The sequence below is a fragment of the Petaurus breviceps genome, unplaced genomic scaffold, assembly GCF_028583685.1.
Source record: "Petaurus breviceps papuanus isolate PSGF00001 unplaced genomic scaffold, PetGlider_PUasm1.0 90897, whole genome shotgun sequence".
Classification (NCBI taxonomy): Eukaryota; Metazoa; Chordata; class Mammalia; order Diprotodontia; family Petauridae; genus Petaurus; species Petaurus breviceps.
The window spans coordinates 11,141,848-11,157,295 of NW_027187374.1; the positions used below are offsets into that span (position 1 = coordinate 11,141,848).

Consider the following 15,448-nt stretch of genomic DNA (forward strand, 5'->3'; position numbering starts at 1 on the left):
AGTGCCTGTATATCTTATTTCCCAGTTACATGTAAAAATAATAATAATAACAAATTTTTTAACATTTGAATTTAAAACTTTGATTTCCAGGTTCTTTCCCTTCTTCCCTTGTCACCCACCCCTACTGGGAAGATAAGCAGTTCAATATAGGTTGTACATGTGTAGTTACACAAAACATTTCCATAGTAGATATATTGTGAAAGATATATTACCCTCCATCCTATCCTGCCCCCCACTTATTCTATTTTCTACTTTGACCCTGGCCCTTTTCAAAAGTGTGTGCTTCTAACTACCCTCTGCCCCAATCTGCCCCTTCTATCATACCCCCCCTTATCTCCTTCCTCCCTACTTTCCTGTATGGTAAGATACCCAATTGAGTGTATATGTTATTTATTTGAGGTCATTCTTGCATTATTGTAGATAATCATCTGTCTTGATAATTGAATCATTGTTATTAAAATTATTGTGTAATTTATTATTTATTTAACCCTAGGAAATTAAAGGATTTATTATATAGAGATGTAGCTAGCATTGGAAAAGTTTTTTCCAGTGTACTAAATCAATAATGTTTGCTTAATTTTATTAATTCATGAGAAAATACTCAAACATGGTCCTGGATTACCAAATAGCTTGAGACAGTAAGATTAAATATGGGAATGAAACAAATAACAGGCTAAGGGATGACCTACAAGTGACTGGGGCAGACCTCAAAATTCTTGCCATATAATGGTAGGAAGATGATATGACACCAGAGGTGTGAAATTTAGGGTCAGCACCAAGTGAGTCCAAACCAGACTAAAATGTAATTAATAAATGTTTAACTAAATAAATAAAAATACAATATAACATAGATAAATCTGTATTTTTCTAAGTCAACATGGCCCTCAGGAATTAGTTTCTATTTGTATTTAACACCATTATACTACAAACATGTTGCTTTTCTCATGCTAGAATGTCCATGAATGAATGAATTTCTAAATTCTTTCAATTACATTTTAATAATGTAATGTTTCTGAATAGAAAAACTCCAACCAACATTCTGTAGTGTACTCCTAAATGTTAATGGTTCTACAATCTCCTTGATACTGATATCCCGTGCAACAAAGTGGACTGCTACCAATACATGCCTACAACTCAATCTTTACAACACTTGTGACCCCCACAGGTCAGCTCCAGCGGAACCACCAAAAATGCTGGGCAACTCTTATTCTCTGGGGCACACAGGTTTAAGCCAGGGTTATTACTGGTTCTCACTATGAGAACTGGACCATCCTTTTTTCTGCTCATACATTTCTCCATAACATCCTTTCAGCTCTAAATTCTAGACTCTATTAAAAATATTCCTTTTTATATCAGCAAGTCATTGATAAAAAAAAATGGTCACTAAACAGGGCTAAGTATAAAGATATGAGGCAAACCACTATACATTTTTCTCCAGGGTTATAACTGCTTGGGCACTCTTTAGACTCAAACAGCTATAATTATACCTAACTGAATTATTATCTAGCCAACAATGTTTTCATTTTGTCTGTTATCAGACTTTGTTATGTGTCTTCCCTTAAATCAATAGGTGTATTTTCTCTAGCATCCTGCAGAAAAGAATATAAGCATGATTTGTTCTTAGCTCTTGTTCTCAGCCTCACTTCAATCTCTTTGAGTTCACGTTATTTGCTGAAGCAGACAGGATTTGAAGAATAAATCCAGAGAATCCCTAGGCTCTGTGCATTTTAAACTGATGGGCGTAATGAGCTAGGCCTCAGTCAGGCTGGTCCCTGGGCAGTTTGGGTCTGAAATGACAAAGAAATGCATACGTAATCCATCTAACAGTTAACAAAAGGAGCTTTATTTAGCCATGGCATAACAAGGACATTCAGAGCAGCGGAGGGATGTTTATCTGGGACAAAGCATTGATTCAGCTAAGCAGTTTCCTAGGGTTGTAATGCTTATGATCTAAAGTCTGAAGCCTCAGAGAAGAGCTCCATTCCCTCTTATGACTATTTTGTACCCAACTGACCAGGAAGTTATGTCAAGGCCCCAGCCTAAGTCTTCTCAGACAATCAGATCTCAAGGAAACAGTTCTAATATCTTTTAAGGAAAAACTAGTCTAATTTTCATCACATGGAGGGAGAGGGAAGAGGGAGAAGATGTAGACAGGGGAACTAGGACAGAGTTCCTGCCATTATGATTCATGATAAAGAGGGTAATGGGCATTGGCTCCACTCCTGTTGAGGACCATGACCAGTGGGGCTCTGACCTGATGGCTGAATAAGCCCTCTCAGCATAAGACCCTACTAAACAAGCCTGAATCAGTTCCCCATCCCCCAGAAAGGTTCACAGGCATGGGCTTCACATCCCTGTGAAAAGTGTGGTACGCACTCCCGGCCTGGGAACAAGGACGCTTGCAGTGTTCTCAGGGGAAACTAGCTTAATGTAGCAACACAGTATTAACTAGAAGCCTTGGGACAACTCCATCCTGTTCTTGGGAGGTTTAGGGAGGTTTGGAATATCCTGCCCAGTACTCGTACCCTGATAACAAGGATAGAGTACACGGCTGTCACGTATGAGGCAAATGGGAACTAGGGCAGTGATGTAATCCCAAAGATAGTGGCTTACAATGACTATGCAGTTTCACACTATATATACTGGACTCTTAGCTGAAAAAAGATGACTCAGTTTTCCACCATACTGGAGTCCCATCTCATTTATGATTGTCAACCTCTGGGTAAGTACTCTTTATCTATCTTTTCACCTAACTTTTCCTTCTCAGCTCTGCTGCTGGCCGGCAGGACTCCTCTCTACCACTATGTCAGACACTGCCACAGAAGGGCAGGGGCCTCTGGGTGGGCTTAGTTCCCACACACTCCCGAGAAAACTAACTGAAGTTATAGACAATCTATAAACACCCAAGCAACAGAATAAAGCTTCATTTAATCCCATATGATGCCCAAGCAGGTTCAGGGCCTATCTTGCCATCTATTCTGCCACTACCACCTTCAAGTCAGTTCCCAAAGGAAGAGCCCCAAGCACCCTAAGTATGACCATAACCTAGGCCACAGTCCTTGGCCTTCTCATCTGTCACTCCACCTAAATCCATGGATTTAACTCTTGTCCCTTTCACATGATTCCCAAATCTTTATAACTAGCCCTCATCTCTGAACTGAGCTTCTGTCCAACATCTCCAATACCACCTAGATCTTCCATAGGCATTTCAAGCTCAACATGTCCAAAAGATAACTCATTACCTTTCCCTCTAAACCTACCATCTTTCCAACTTCCTCACTCCATCAAGGGTTCCATAATTCTTCCAGTGATGCAGGTTTGCAATCTAGAAGTCATCTTTGATTCTTCTTTCTAGGCAGCTAGGTGATATAGCAGAAAAAGCACTGGGCCTGGAGTCAGGAAGACCTGAGTTCAAATCTAGCCTCAGATATTTATTAGCTGTATGACTTTGGTTAAGTCACTTAACTTCTGTTTCAGTTTCCTCAACTGCAAAATGGGGATAATAACAACACCCTACTCCCTGGTGGTATTATGAGGAGAAAATGAAATTTTATTTGAAAAGTACTTAGGAACATAGTAGGTACCATATAATATTAGGTATTACTATTTTCTCTCACTTCCATTTATGGTCAGTTGCCAAATCTTGTCACTTCTATTTCCTCTATATCTCTCACATGCAACCAGTCATCCCCAGCCACAAGCCAACCAACCACCCTAGTTCAGGTCCTCATCATCAGAGGACAATTTCTTTTTTTTGGAGGGCAATTGGGGTTAAGTGACTTGCCAAGGTCACACAGCTAGCTTTTTGTGTGTGTGTTAAATGTCTGAGGTCAGATTTGAACTTAGGTCCTCCTGACTCCAGGGCCATTGCTCTATTCACTGTGCCACCTAGCCACCTGGGAGGACAATTTCAATAGGCTCCTAATTGGTCTCCCTGCTTCTACCCTCTTTCCTCTCTAAAGCATCACCCACGGAATTGCCAAAAGAATGCTCCTAACTATATCACTCCTCTTCTCAAGTATCTCCAGTGACTTCTGGATAAAATATAGGACTCCTCTGTTTAACATTTAAAGCACTTCACACTTTATCACCAACTTATCTTCCTAGGCTGATGACACATGACTCACTCTCCTGTGTTCTAAGGTTCCAACCAAACTGACCTCCCCGATGTTCCCAGTCCCGTGACATTCCATCAACCAGACACAAGTCTTTGCAGAGGCTGTCTCCCCCATGCCTAGAATGTTCTCCCTCCTCACCTCATTTTTTGGAACCCCAGGGCTCACTTATCTATATTCTACGTTACAGAAATGTTTGTTTTATTTTTTAAGTTCAGAATGAAAATTTTTTTTAAAAAGCCTTTTCCAGTTCCCCTAGTTTTTAATGCCTTCCTTTCCCCAAATTACCACATATTTATTTTATATACACGCCACACCTACTTTCTATGAATATGTTGTATCTTTTAAGTAGAATTGTAAGCTCTTTGAAGGAAGGCACTACCTCACTTTTATCTTCATACCCCCATTCCCTAGTACACAGCAGATGCATAAAAATAGTGTATAGATTATTGACTGATGGAAAGCTCAGCATCTCAATTTATCTCCACCCAACTTCTCTACAGTGACATAAAAACCTCTTCACCCAGGAAGTTCATTCCACCCCTGGACTACTGGCACTAGAAGTAGCCTCCCACCCCTGAAATCCCTTTCTCTGGTTGGCTGATTTTGAGGAGGAAGCCCAGGTCAACCATCTCTTCATTTCTCCCCAGGCTGCACTGTTGATACATTTGCAAAGGACTTTATCATCTTCTCATTGGTCACCTTCACTCATCCCTGCTCTCCTCCCTCCAGTATTGTCCTCCCTCATTACAATGTAAGCTTCTTGAGGACGGAGACTGTCTATCTCTGATTTGGCCACTCAGGTAGATAAATCATTAGTGGTGTCGATAACTCATGCCAGTGCCTCTCTCCCAGCAAGAAACAGAATTCTAGATTTATTACAAAACCTTACCTGAAAATCTTGCTGGCCTTAGGTTATGATCTTTAAATTTCCTCTCTTTCAGCCACTTCCTGAGTTCTATAAATTCTGATTTGTGGCCCTCACTCACTAAAAAGGATAGGAGAAAATAACATAAATTACTATGTAATTAATTCCGCAGCCAGTGTTCCCCAGGAGTTCCATTGACATGAAGACTCCTCCATCAAAAGACTCCCACTTACTTTTTTTTTTTAATTTTTGCACTTTAAGTTTCAGTAACTCAAAACTGCACCAAGACACTTGAGACACCTTTACATATTAAAACCACAACAACATTAACAACCCATTATGCACCACAGTGAAAAGAATGTACAATGGCACAGTGAAAAGACTGGCAAGAGATTTCCTACGACATATTTTGAGATTTTTGTGTTCATAAATAATCAGCCTGATTTTTAGAAAAGGCCTGGAATGACGTCCAGGAAAGGCATAAGGAATATAAAAAACATATTCCTCACTCCCAACAAGGTTCACAATCTAGATAGCTAAATCATAAAACAATTACAGAACAGTTAAGTGCTAAACTGTGATACAAAATAAAAATTGTAAGAACTCAGAGAAGGAAGTAGAAAGTACATCTGCATTTTTTTTCAAATAAAACTCATATATGTAGGCCTTGAAGAAAACTAAAATATATAGTTTCAGTACTGTGACAACACTGCCTAGTGTATAGAAGTCCACCTCACAGTTAAGAAGACTGTGTCCAATTTTCCCTTCTGATATAAAATGGCTGCCTGATCCTAAGTAAATTACTTAAAATAGTCACTCTGAGTACCCTCAAGAAATCTCTAAGACTATAAAGTCTATCTGTGTTGAGAGAGGGAGCTTCCTCAGTGGGAGTTCTCTATATAAATGAGCTCATAAATCCAAATTAAAAAACTTAAACTCAGTTGTGAAGGATGAACAACATTTTATAGGTAGTACGGGAAAAAAGGGAAAACATTCTAAGCTGTGGGAAATGGCAAGACACAAGTAGAAATGAAGATAACACTTTCAGGTGACAAAAAAATATATATCAGCTTAACTAGAGTTGAGTTTATATATTGAGGAGCAATGAGGTAATGGTGAGAAAGGAGGAGAAAGGGAGAAGTAGTATGGGGATGTATAAAAACAAGTTTGCAAAATAATCTGTGTCACAAACTTTTTGTGCTTCTTACATTAAATTTCAATTTAACCTACTGGGGCAATCCCACTAAGGGATTTTTATCTTTGAATGACTAGGGCCTAGCACCTAGATTTCATGAAGTTCATTGGTTCCAGTTGCCCTAAGATTTTCCACAAGTCTGATATTAACTCTTTTATCAACTGAGTAAATTACATCATTTATTGTTGTTGTTCAGTTGTATTTGACTCTTCATGAGAAAATGATTATTACTTTCTTATATTAATAACCAATTAATGAATTAGTAAAAGGTTTTCCATTTTCTTATCCAGAAATCAACCACTGTAGGAAATCTTGGAAAAAACTTACCCAACCAAGCTCAGAGAATTGGTGAATTCCTGTTCATTGTATTTGGTCAGATAGGCCTGGGTGGAAGTGGATTCCTTTTTTGATATGTATATTTATAAGTCTCTTTGACCAAGATTTGGGTGATCCGAGTCAGGTACCCTCAAGGCTATCATTAGAATGAGTCCATGTCTCATATAATGTTGTAAAGCTAAGCACGAGCAGCTTTCCAGAGGACTGCTGCTGCAGTATAGTGAACTCTCTATTTATTCAGTAACAAACAGACAAAAAATTCACAGAAATAAAAGTACAACATTCACAATGTTATGGCATAACAAATTATCACTAAAATGGCCACATACTTTTCACCAAAGTTGTCACATAGTTTTAAGCAAAAGATAACATTCATTTAGTAACACAATCATTTAGTAAATCCTTAATTCAAGCCTCCTTAAGGAGGCAAGCCTCCTTAATTGACACAAAGTACAAAGGTCAAAGTTCTCCACCCCTAGATCCATTGTCTTAATCTCTTCAATCAAAAAGTCCTCTTTCTTCTTAATTGTAGAAGTCCTTAAGACAATCATCTAAATGTAAAGGTCAGAGTTCTCCACCCCTAAGCCATAGTAAGTCATGATTTTCTCAGTTTGCATAAATATCCAAGGATAGATCTTTTTGTCTTGACTCCAGGCAGGCTCTCAGCTTCCATGGTTCCTCTTCCATCATCCCAGTTTCTGCCCCAATCTATCCAAATGCCACCTGGGTTCATAGCTCTCAGTTCTTTGTCCAGTTTCTTGAGTAGTTCCTGTTCCATATTGAAGCTCACAGTGTCTGGTCAACCTCAAGTCCTTCACAGTTTCTGTTCCTGGGAAGACAAACCTTAACAAAGCCACAATAACATTTATACACATTGCCAGCATTCTCATCAATTCGCTTTCTGCCTGTGAAATCAACATAGACCCAACAACAAGGTCTGAGGAATCAACACAAATCATCAGTATAGTCCCTGGACCTCTGAAAACATCAGCAAGACTCTCCTCCAGGATTTCTGTAAACATACAACAAGAAAATCCTCTTTCAGGGCTTCTGAACCAACATCAAGGTCCCAGGACTTCTGTAGCAACAGCACCATCCTCTATTAGCAGACAAATCTGACAAAGTAACATCAAAACAGACAGACAAAGTACCAGCACCACAGCCATGCCTCCTCCCAGTTCTCTCTTCTCATTTCTCAGTTCTTCTCAATTCTCAGTTCAATACTCAGTTCTCATTTCTCTTCTCAGTTCTTCTCAGTTCTCTTCTCTCTCTCCAGCAGTAGCAGCCCAGCCTCCAGATGCTTGCTCTCAGCTTGGGCTTTTCTTTATATGTGGTATTAGCTCCTCCCTGTTCTGTCCCTTTCTGTTACATCAACAAGTCCATCCCACTGTGGGATTCACAAGTTCTGGATCTTAATACTTGACACAACCATGAACTTGGAACAAGGTGCTAACTACCTGTTTGACTGAAAATACAAGGGGCAGGGAAGATCTTCAAACTCACATTACCATTACAAATGTATATATGTTACATATTCATATGTATCTATTCATATATATTATATTCATTTTCTCACTAATTATTAACCAATCAGAGTTGATTGCCACCCTCAGAAACACCCACACTTCCAAGGACATATAAGTATTGAATGGGTTCCATGAGAGGAGTTGTTTAAAGGCTAGGCTTGGTTGGTTGTTGTCTTTCATTCTTAAAGAGGACCAAAATGGCATAGCTATATTGGGGTAAAAAGGATTAAAAGGTAATGAATGAAACTAACATCAAAGCTTAATTGGTCAAAGGAACTATTGGTATAGCTTTCCCCAGCACCTAAGTACAAAAACTTTGTTGGGAGGCTTTTCAGTATTGACACATACTTCTAAACAGCTCACCACACCATGTACACAGGAAGGAAAGTTGCATCTAATAAATCAATACAGTGCTAATATCTTCATGCTATTGTCAAATAAATCTTTTGTCAATTGCTAGATGGTCTACAAGTGCCTCATCTCATTCCAATACATACCTAAACAACCAAACAAGCCTGAATCAAGCATAGTCCAGACTTGCATCTAACTCACCATGTCCAAGAGAGAACTCATTATCTTCTACCCTACAGCTGACCCTCCCCTCTCTAACTTCTATCATCTGCATAGCACTAGATAGCTCCCTACTGTCTACCAGATAAAAAATAAACCCCTTAACTTGGAATTTGCAGCCCTTTCCTCCAGACCTTTCACATTACTCCTCTCACGTGCTCTATATTCTAGCCAAACTGCCCTTCTTGCTGTCCCCAGAACATGGAATTCTCTTTTGCACCTGCGGGCCTTTGTACAGTAAGTACTCCATGTGGATACTTTCTCCTTCCTCAAATCTATCTCTTATAATCCCTAGCTTCTTTCAAAGCTCAACACAGGTGCCCCCTCTACATTAACCTATCTTGCCATCCTCAGTAGTTCAACAAACTAAATTACTTGATTTTATTTATCTGTGTAGACGTGTCCCTCAACAGAATATGAACTCAGAGAAAGGACATACCAGTATCCCCAGTCTTTAAAAGAACATAAAAGCTATCAGAAAAAAAATATTCTTTCAAGATGTGCTTAAACATTTTCCATAAATAGCTTTTATACTCATATAGGCTCTGTTTTAATCACAGACATCAGTCAAACACTTCATTTATGTCACTGAGAATAAAAATTGTACCTTTACTCAAATCTGAGGTCCTAAATAATTTTCTTCTTCTTTGTCTGCTTGTTCTTCCTCTTCCTTTCTTCTTCATGATGTGGATATAATTTCCATATAGCTTCCTCATCTAGGAAAAGAAGTGTTTATTTTCCCATCATATGGAGTAAAACACCTTTGTACTGAAAAGCAAATCCTGTCAACAGTACTTAAAGCTATACATAAAACTTTTAGGTTGCACCTAATTAAATCAGTGCTGCATCTTTGTCAAAATCCTCCTCTTGCTACTGTCAAGTAAACCTTCTTTTAACTACTAGATGGTCTATAAGTACCTGATTTCATTCCAGTACCAAAACTAAAACACCAAATAGGCCCAAGCAAGGCATTCTCTAGACTATCATCTCAAATTCAACATGTCCAAGAGAGAATTCATTATCTCCTACCCTAAATCTGACCCTCTACTCCTAACTTACCCTTTCCAATCCATCTTCAACATGGCAATAGCAATGGTAGCTACTACTGACTCCATTATAGAATACAAACTCCATAATTTGGCATTTTAATGGGACTCTATGTAAAAGTTTTGGCTTTACTATGAGTCAAATCATAATAATAGCTAACATTTTAATAGTACCTACTATGCACCATGCATGGTGCTAAGTGATTTTAAATGATTATTTCATTTGAAATAATTCACCCTGGGAGCTAAGTGCTATTATTATCCTCATTTTTCAGATAAAGAAACTGAATAGGGTACTTGAGGCCAAATTTGAATTCAGGTCTTCCTGACTACAGGCCCAGTGGTTGCTGTTGTTTGTCCTTCATTTTGGAAGAGGATCAATGACATCACAGGGTAACGTCTTGGCTCCTGTGTATGTGTGAACTGTATTTAAATGAGGCTGAGTTGCCCAAAGTCATCAGCCTCACTCACTCTTCCAGAGTCACTGAAGTCCAGTGACAGGCCAATAGTTAAGATGCAGAATGCGGTGGATGACCTTGGCATCTTAGATGTCTGACCAAGCCTGAAGCTCTCCACGGTGGCTGCTTTGTGGCCACTAGAACAATGTCCTCATCTGCCCATTCTTTTTAGGGGAAGCCATTTGGGGTAATCATCCCCCTAACTCACCTACTGGTTTGAGGCCCATAGGTTACACTCAACCTGGTTTGGCTCATCTGAAGAAACAGTTTACTGGGGTGTGGCTGCTGCATGTGCTACAGCCTGTTGGAACTACAGAGGTGAGAATTGAGTGCCAGCCAGACACCAAAGTTGGATGGGCAGATCTGAAAATGGCTTGGCAAGAAAGATCTAGGGGTGGCTAGGTGGCGCAGTGAGTAGAGAGGGCCCTGGAGTCAGGAGGACCCAAGTTTGGTTCCAGCCTCAGACACTTAACACCCACACAAAAATACTAGCCGTGTAACCTTGGGCAAGTTACTTAACCCCAATTGCCCTCCAAGAAGCAAAAAAAAAAAAAAAAAAGGAAGGTCTAGTACTATCTATTACACAATTTTGCTGCCCAAATGATGTTTGCTTTGTAGAGGTTTTACATGATTTTATGATATAACTATGTAACTACACATGATATAGTTATGATATATGATATAACTATTAACTATAATATGCTATTAGGTCTATACCCTCAAAGAGATCAAAGAAGGAGAAAAGGGATCCATACATACAAAAATATTTATAGGGCCAGCTAGGTGGCGCAGTGAGTAAAGCGCCAGCCCCGCCAGCCCCAGGGTCAGGAGGACCTGAGTTGGCTTTGGCCTCAGACACAACACCCACACAAAAAAACTAGCCATGTAACACTGGGCAAGTTACTTAACCCCAATTGCCCTCCAAAAGACAAATATATATATATATATATATATGTGTGTGTGTGTGTGTGTGTGTTTATAGCAGTTCTTCTATTGGTAGCAAAGAATTGGAAACTGAGAAGGTTTGGGGAATGGCTAAATAAGTTATGGTATATATATATATATATATATATATATATACATATATATATACATATATATATATATGTTATGAAATGCCATTATGCTGTAAGAAATAACAAAAGGGATGACTTCATGAGAACCTAGAAAGCTTTGTATGAACTGGTGAAAAGTGAAGTGAGAAAGAACCAGAAGAATGATTTGTACAGTAAAAATACTGTAAAGATAAGCAACTTTCAAAGATTTAGGAACTGTGATCAACACAATAACCAACCACAATTCCAAAGGACTAATAATGAGACATACAATATATCCACCTCCATTTAGAGACCTGGTGTACTCAAAAGGTAGATTTAAGCATATTTTTTTCTTTTTTTGGACATGGCTAACTAAAGAATCTGTTTTGCTTGACTATATACATTTGAAAGAAAGGATTAGTTTTTCTTGCCTTCTAAATAGGGGAACCAGTGGAAGAGGGAGGAAAAGAATTCAGAACTGAAAATAAAACTGAATTTTCAAAAACTACACATAAATTTTTAAAACAAAAAAAAAAAGAACTGGGGCAGCTAGGTGGCCCAGTGAGTAAGAGAGGCAGCCCGGAGTCAGGAGGACCTGGGATCGGTTCTGGCCTCAGATACTTAACACCCACACAAAAAAAACTGGCTGTGTAACCCTAAGCAAGTTACTTAACCCCAATTGCTTAAAAAAAAAAAAAGAACTGTACAATATGGATGAGATTTTACTAAATTTAGACATGAACCAGTGTCTTTTTTAACTCGTGTTTAATTTCCTGACATTTCATCTCTACTAAAAAATTATACATTCTATCAGAGAAAAAGGGGAATTCTACTTTCAAAAAAATTATTTTCCAGTTGTTATAATTTTCTATATTGAAAATCCTTTTTTAAGGGAGGCAGGGAAGTTTATTACCTGCATACCTATTTTTAAGTTAAATTCATAATTAATTTTTTCTTTAAATATTACTTTGTAATAGTGAGGGGAGGAAGAGAAGAAGGAGCAGCAGCAGCAGCAAGCATTTATATAACACTTGTTATGTGCCAGTACATTATCTCTTTTTATCCTCACAGCAACTCTGGGAGGTGTTATTACTATTCCCACTTTACAGCTGAAGAAAAGGAGGCAAACCGAGGCTAAGTGATTTGAACAAAGTCACACTGCTAGTAAGAGTCTGAGGCTGAATTTGAATTCTTCTTTCCATTGGGCCTAGCTGCCTCTGTAGCAAAAGGTCAGTTTTGTTTCCTGAGATCCTGGAGCCTCCAAAGAATTAAAACTGCCTTTGAAAAAGGGTAAGGAGGATGGGAAAGATAAGAAATATGTCAGATGAAAAAAAACATGCATACTGAAGTCTCTGCAGCACTTTGCCCTTTACGGGACTGGCTGTTTGTTATAGACCTGTTACTAAAAGTATGAAGAAACAGGCCCGACATGCCAGTCTGGAGTCTAAAATACTCATATTAATGAGTGCAAATCTGACCTTCGATATTCACTAGATGTATGATCTTTTAAGTGGCAACCCTGTTTATCTCCGTTTCTTCATCTGTAAAATGGGCTGGAGAAGAAAATAGCAAATCACTCCAGTATCTCTGCCAAGAAATGCCCAAATAAGGGCATTACTGGAAACGACAGAACAACAAAGCCAGGCAGGGTCGGGGATTTATGTTAACTTTCTTTTATACAGGCCAGTTTTGTAAAAATCCATCCAGAAACGCTGCTCAGTGAAAATTTCTATTGTCTGTTAAAAACTTTGTACAGATTGCTTTAACTCAAAGTCCAGGGAAGCTCCTAGACACGTACTTACCAAAGCATTGCAAACACGTTAAACTTTCAACACTCACTGCATGCGGTCCCCAAACTAAATGACAGCCGTCAAAAAAGAAGAGACCCCAGGGTTCGTAGGTTAGGTAACCGCGGGTCTAAAGAACCCATTTTCTCTCTCCCAACCCTGGCGTTTAAGCCCAATCCTTAAACTCCAAAGAGGGTTTCCTTTTCCCCAGTAGCAGAAACATGCGAGTCCTCTCCTCCAAGAGCTACACCAGGGACACACGAAAGCCCTCTCCGCGGGGCTCCCTCACCCCACGTGTCTGGAGGGCGAACCGGGAAGGGCGCGAGGGGAGGAGAAGGAGAAGGAGAAGGAAGAGAAGTGGGGTAGAAGGGGAGGGGGGGTGCTCAGCAGCCAATGGAGAGGGAGAGGAGGAAAAGGAAGGAGGAGGGCGCTGCTGCTAGCAGGCGATGGCGAGGAGGAAGAAGGAAGAAAGAGTGGGTGGAGAGTCAGCAAGCCCAGCCCCTCAGGGCTCCGCGAACTAGAAAATCTAGCGCGGCCCCTGGGGATGGCGCCGGGCCTCCAGGGTGCATTAAAGCAATCCAGGGGAGCTCGCTTTGGCCCTAAACTACCTGGAGCCCCCTGTTGCTGGAGCCCCTCGGAATTCCGGGCTTTCTCACTTCTACAATTCTCCCCAACCAAAGAAGCCCAGCCTCGGTCTACGTCCTACCCACCTCCTCCCAAAGCGCAGGTTCCGTTTTGTTTTGTTTTGTTTTTTTGTAGATGGGCGTGGTCGGTTTTCAGTAAATCGGCATTGCTTCCGTCCGGTGAGAGCTTGGCTTCAGCTTCCTCTATTATTAAATTTGGACCCTAATAATAGAAGCTCACGGAATTGTTATAAAGATCAGATGAGAGAATATTTTTTCAAGTGCTTAGCACAGTGCCTGGTACATAGTAAGTACTATGTAAATTCCTTTCTCCTCCTTCCCTACCCAGAGCATCTATGTCTCTAAATCTTCTAGAGAATTCCCTCACATTGCGTATCTTTTGGTAAGCTAGGGTGTGGATGAGCTCACTTTCCTGTTGCTGAGCATTCTTGTCCTCCATAAAACATAGTAGTTGCATGGAGGACCTCCCGCTGCCAGCCACTTGGACCGATAAGTGACTCCAGACCTCTTAAGTAGGTGAGGTCCAGCCAAGGTTGTAGGAGTCCGTCTTGGGATCATGGCTCCGCCACCTATGCTCAGGGAAAGAAGCATGGAATAGAAAAGGAAGCTACGGCTTTGGAAACCAGGCCTGGATTCATCCAGATGAGCATGTAATCTCTTTGTCATTGGTACAGAATAGGAGTCCCTACCACCACAGCCTCCCACTCCCCAGGAAGGACCATATTCAGAAGAGAATCAAGAATTGCTTTCTCTCAATATCACAAGGGTATCAGCAAAGCACTCTGGTTACCTAGTCATTCCTCGACCTTGTCATAGGAATAGCCCGTTTCCTCTTCATATACTACAATTCCGCAACACACCTCTGCTCTCCGAAGATTAAGTGGCATAACTATTTTTTTTTTAAAGTGTTGCAGTCTCTATACTCATTACCTGTCTCTTTATTTAGCACCATGTGTTATTTTTTCTACCTCAAAAGAAATGCTTAAAACACAAAAGTGATATTTATCCTAATTTTTCAGAGGGAGTGGTGTTCCATCATATAGCAGTATTGAGGTATAGGGGTGCTGGGACCCCAAAATACCAACATATTGAGTCCTGCCCAAATGAATTCCACCCAAGCCTTCTTTCAGCCAAAGAAAAACCAAGTTTATTAAAGATCCACCATACTGGGTAGACTCTTAAGGAATCTGAACATTTGTGTCTTTTGTATTGACAAGCAGACTAGCTAGAATCTGAGCTAGATTGAATCTGAGCACTTAATGGACTTAAAATGGATCTTATATTCAGAAGGACTGTGGGAGGGATCTAGGGGTAGCCCAGTAGTCTGGGGTGATGGGGGTGATAGGAGGAGGGGCCTAGGGAGGATCTTGAGCAGGAGTCTAGGGGAGATCTTGATAGGACAGGGGTGTCCAGAGGTCAAACTCTAGAAACCAAGAGAATGGGATTAAGGATGGCTTGAAGTAGCTGAAGGCTACCTGGAGATAACAGGCCTTGGAGGGCTAGGTTAGGTTAAGGGTAATGGAGATTTGGGTTTCTCCATAATGGAAGGTTTATGGCCTCAGGTGAATGCCAGATGAAGTGAGAAGATAAAAGGAGAGTTTAAAGGGGTTCCCAGAACCTGTACCCCTTCAGCAACACTGGTAAAATGTTCATTTTTAAAAGACAGGTCTTCGATTTAGGGGAAGCTAGCAAAGAGTCAGCAGAGATTTGTAATTTCCCAAAAGCGATCTTGCTGGTGCACCCCCTCCTATTCAGCTCCTATTTCATTTCTACTGCCTGTACTACATATAACTACAGTTAGGTAAATTCTACAGGTATCTGGGGTGTGTGTGGCATTAGGGGAGGTGTCTATCCCAAATATATGAA

The 15,448-nt window shown here is 40.2% G+C and overlaps 1 protein-coding gene across 4 annotated transcripts in view; it reads right to left on the reverse strand.

Annotated features, from left to right (window-relative positions):
- Positions 1-13,330, reverse strand: part of SETD4 (SET domain containing 4) — a 39,376-nt gene extending 26,046 nt beyond the window's left edge. Inside the window, exons 1-3 of one of the 4 annotated variants that reach the window (XM_069074974.1) lie at positions 12,954-13,326; positions 9,218-9,326; positions 5,008-5,103 (exon numbers count right to left, since the gene is read on the reverse strand). In XM_069074974.1, the coding sequence (XP_068931075.1) occupies positions 5,008-5,103; positions 9,218-9,326 (205 nt within the window). In that variant the 5' untranslated portion in view covers positions 12,954-13,326. Of the gene's footprint in view, positions 1-1,643; positions 1,788-5,007; positions 5,104-9,217; positions 9,327-12,953 lie in introns of those variants that run through there. The other 3 variants (XM_069074971.1, XM_069074973.1, XM_069074972.1) reach the window with 3 other exon arrangements.
- Positions 13,331-15,448: the final 2,118 nt, after the last annotated feature.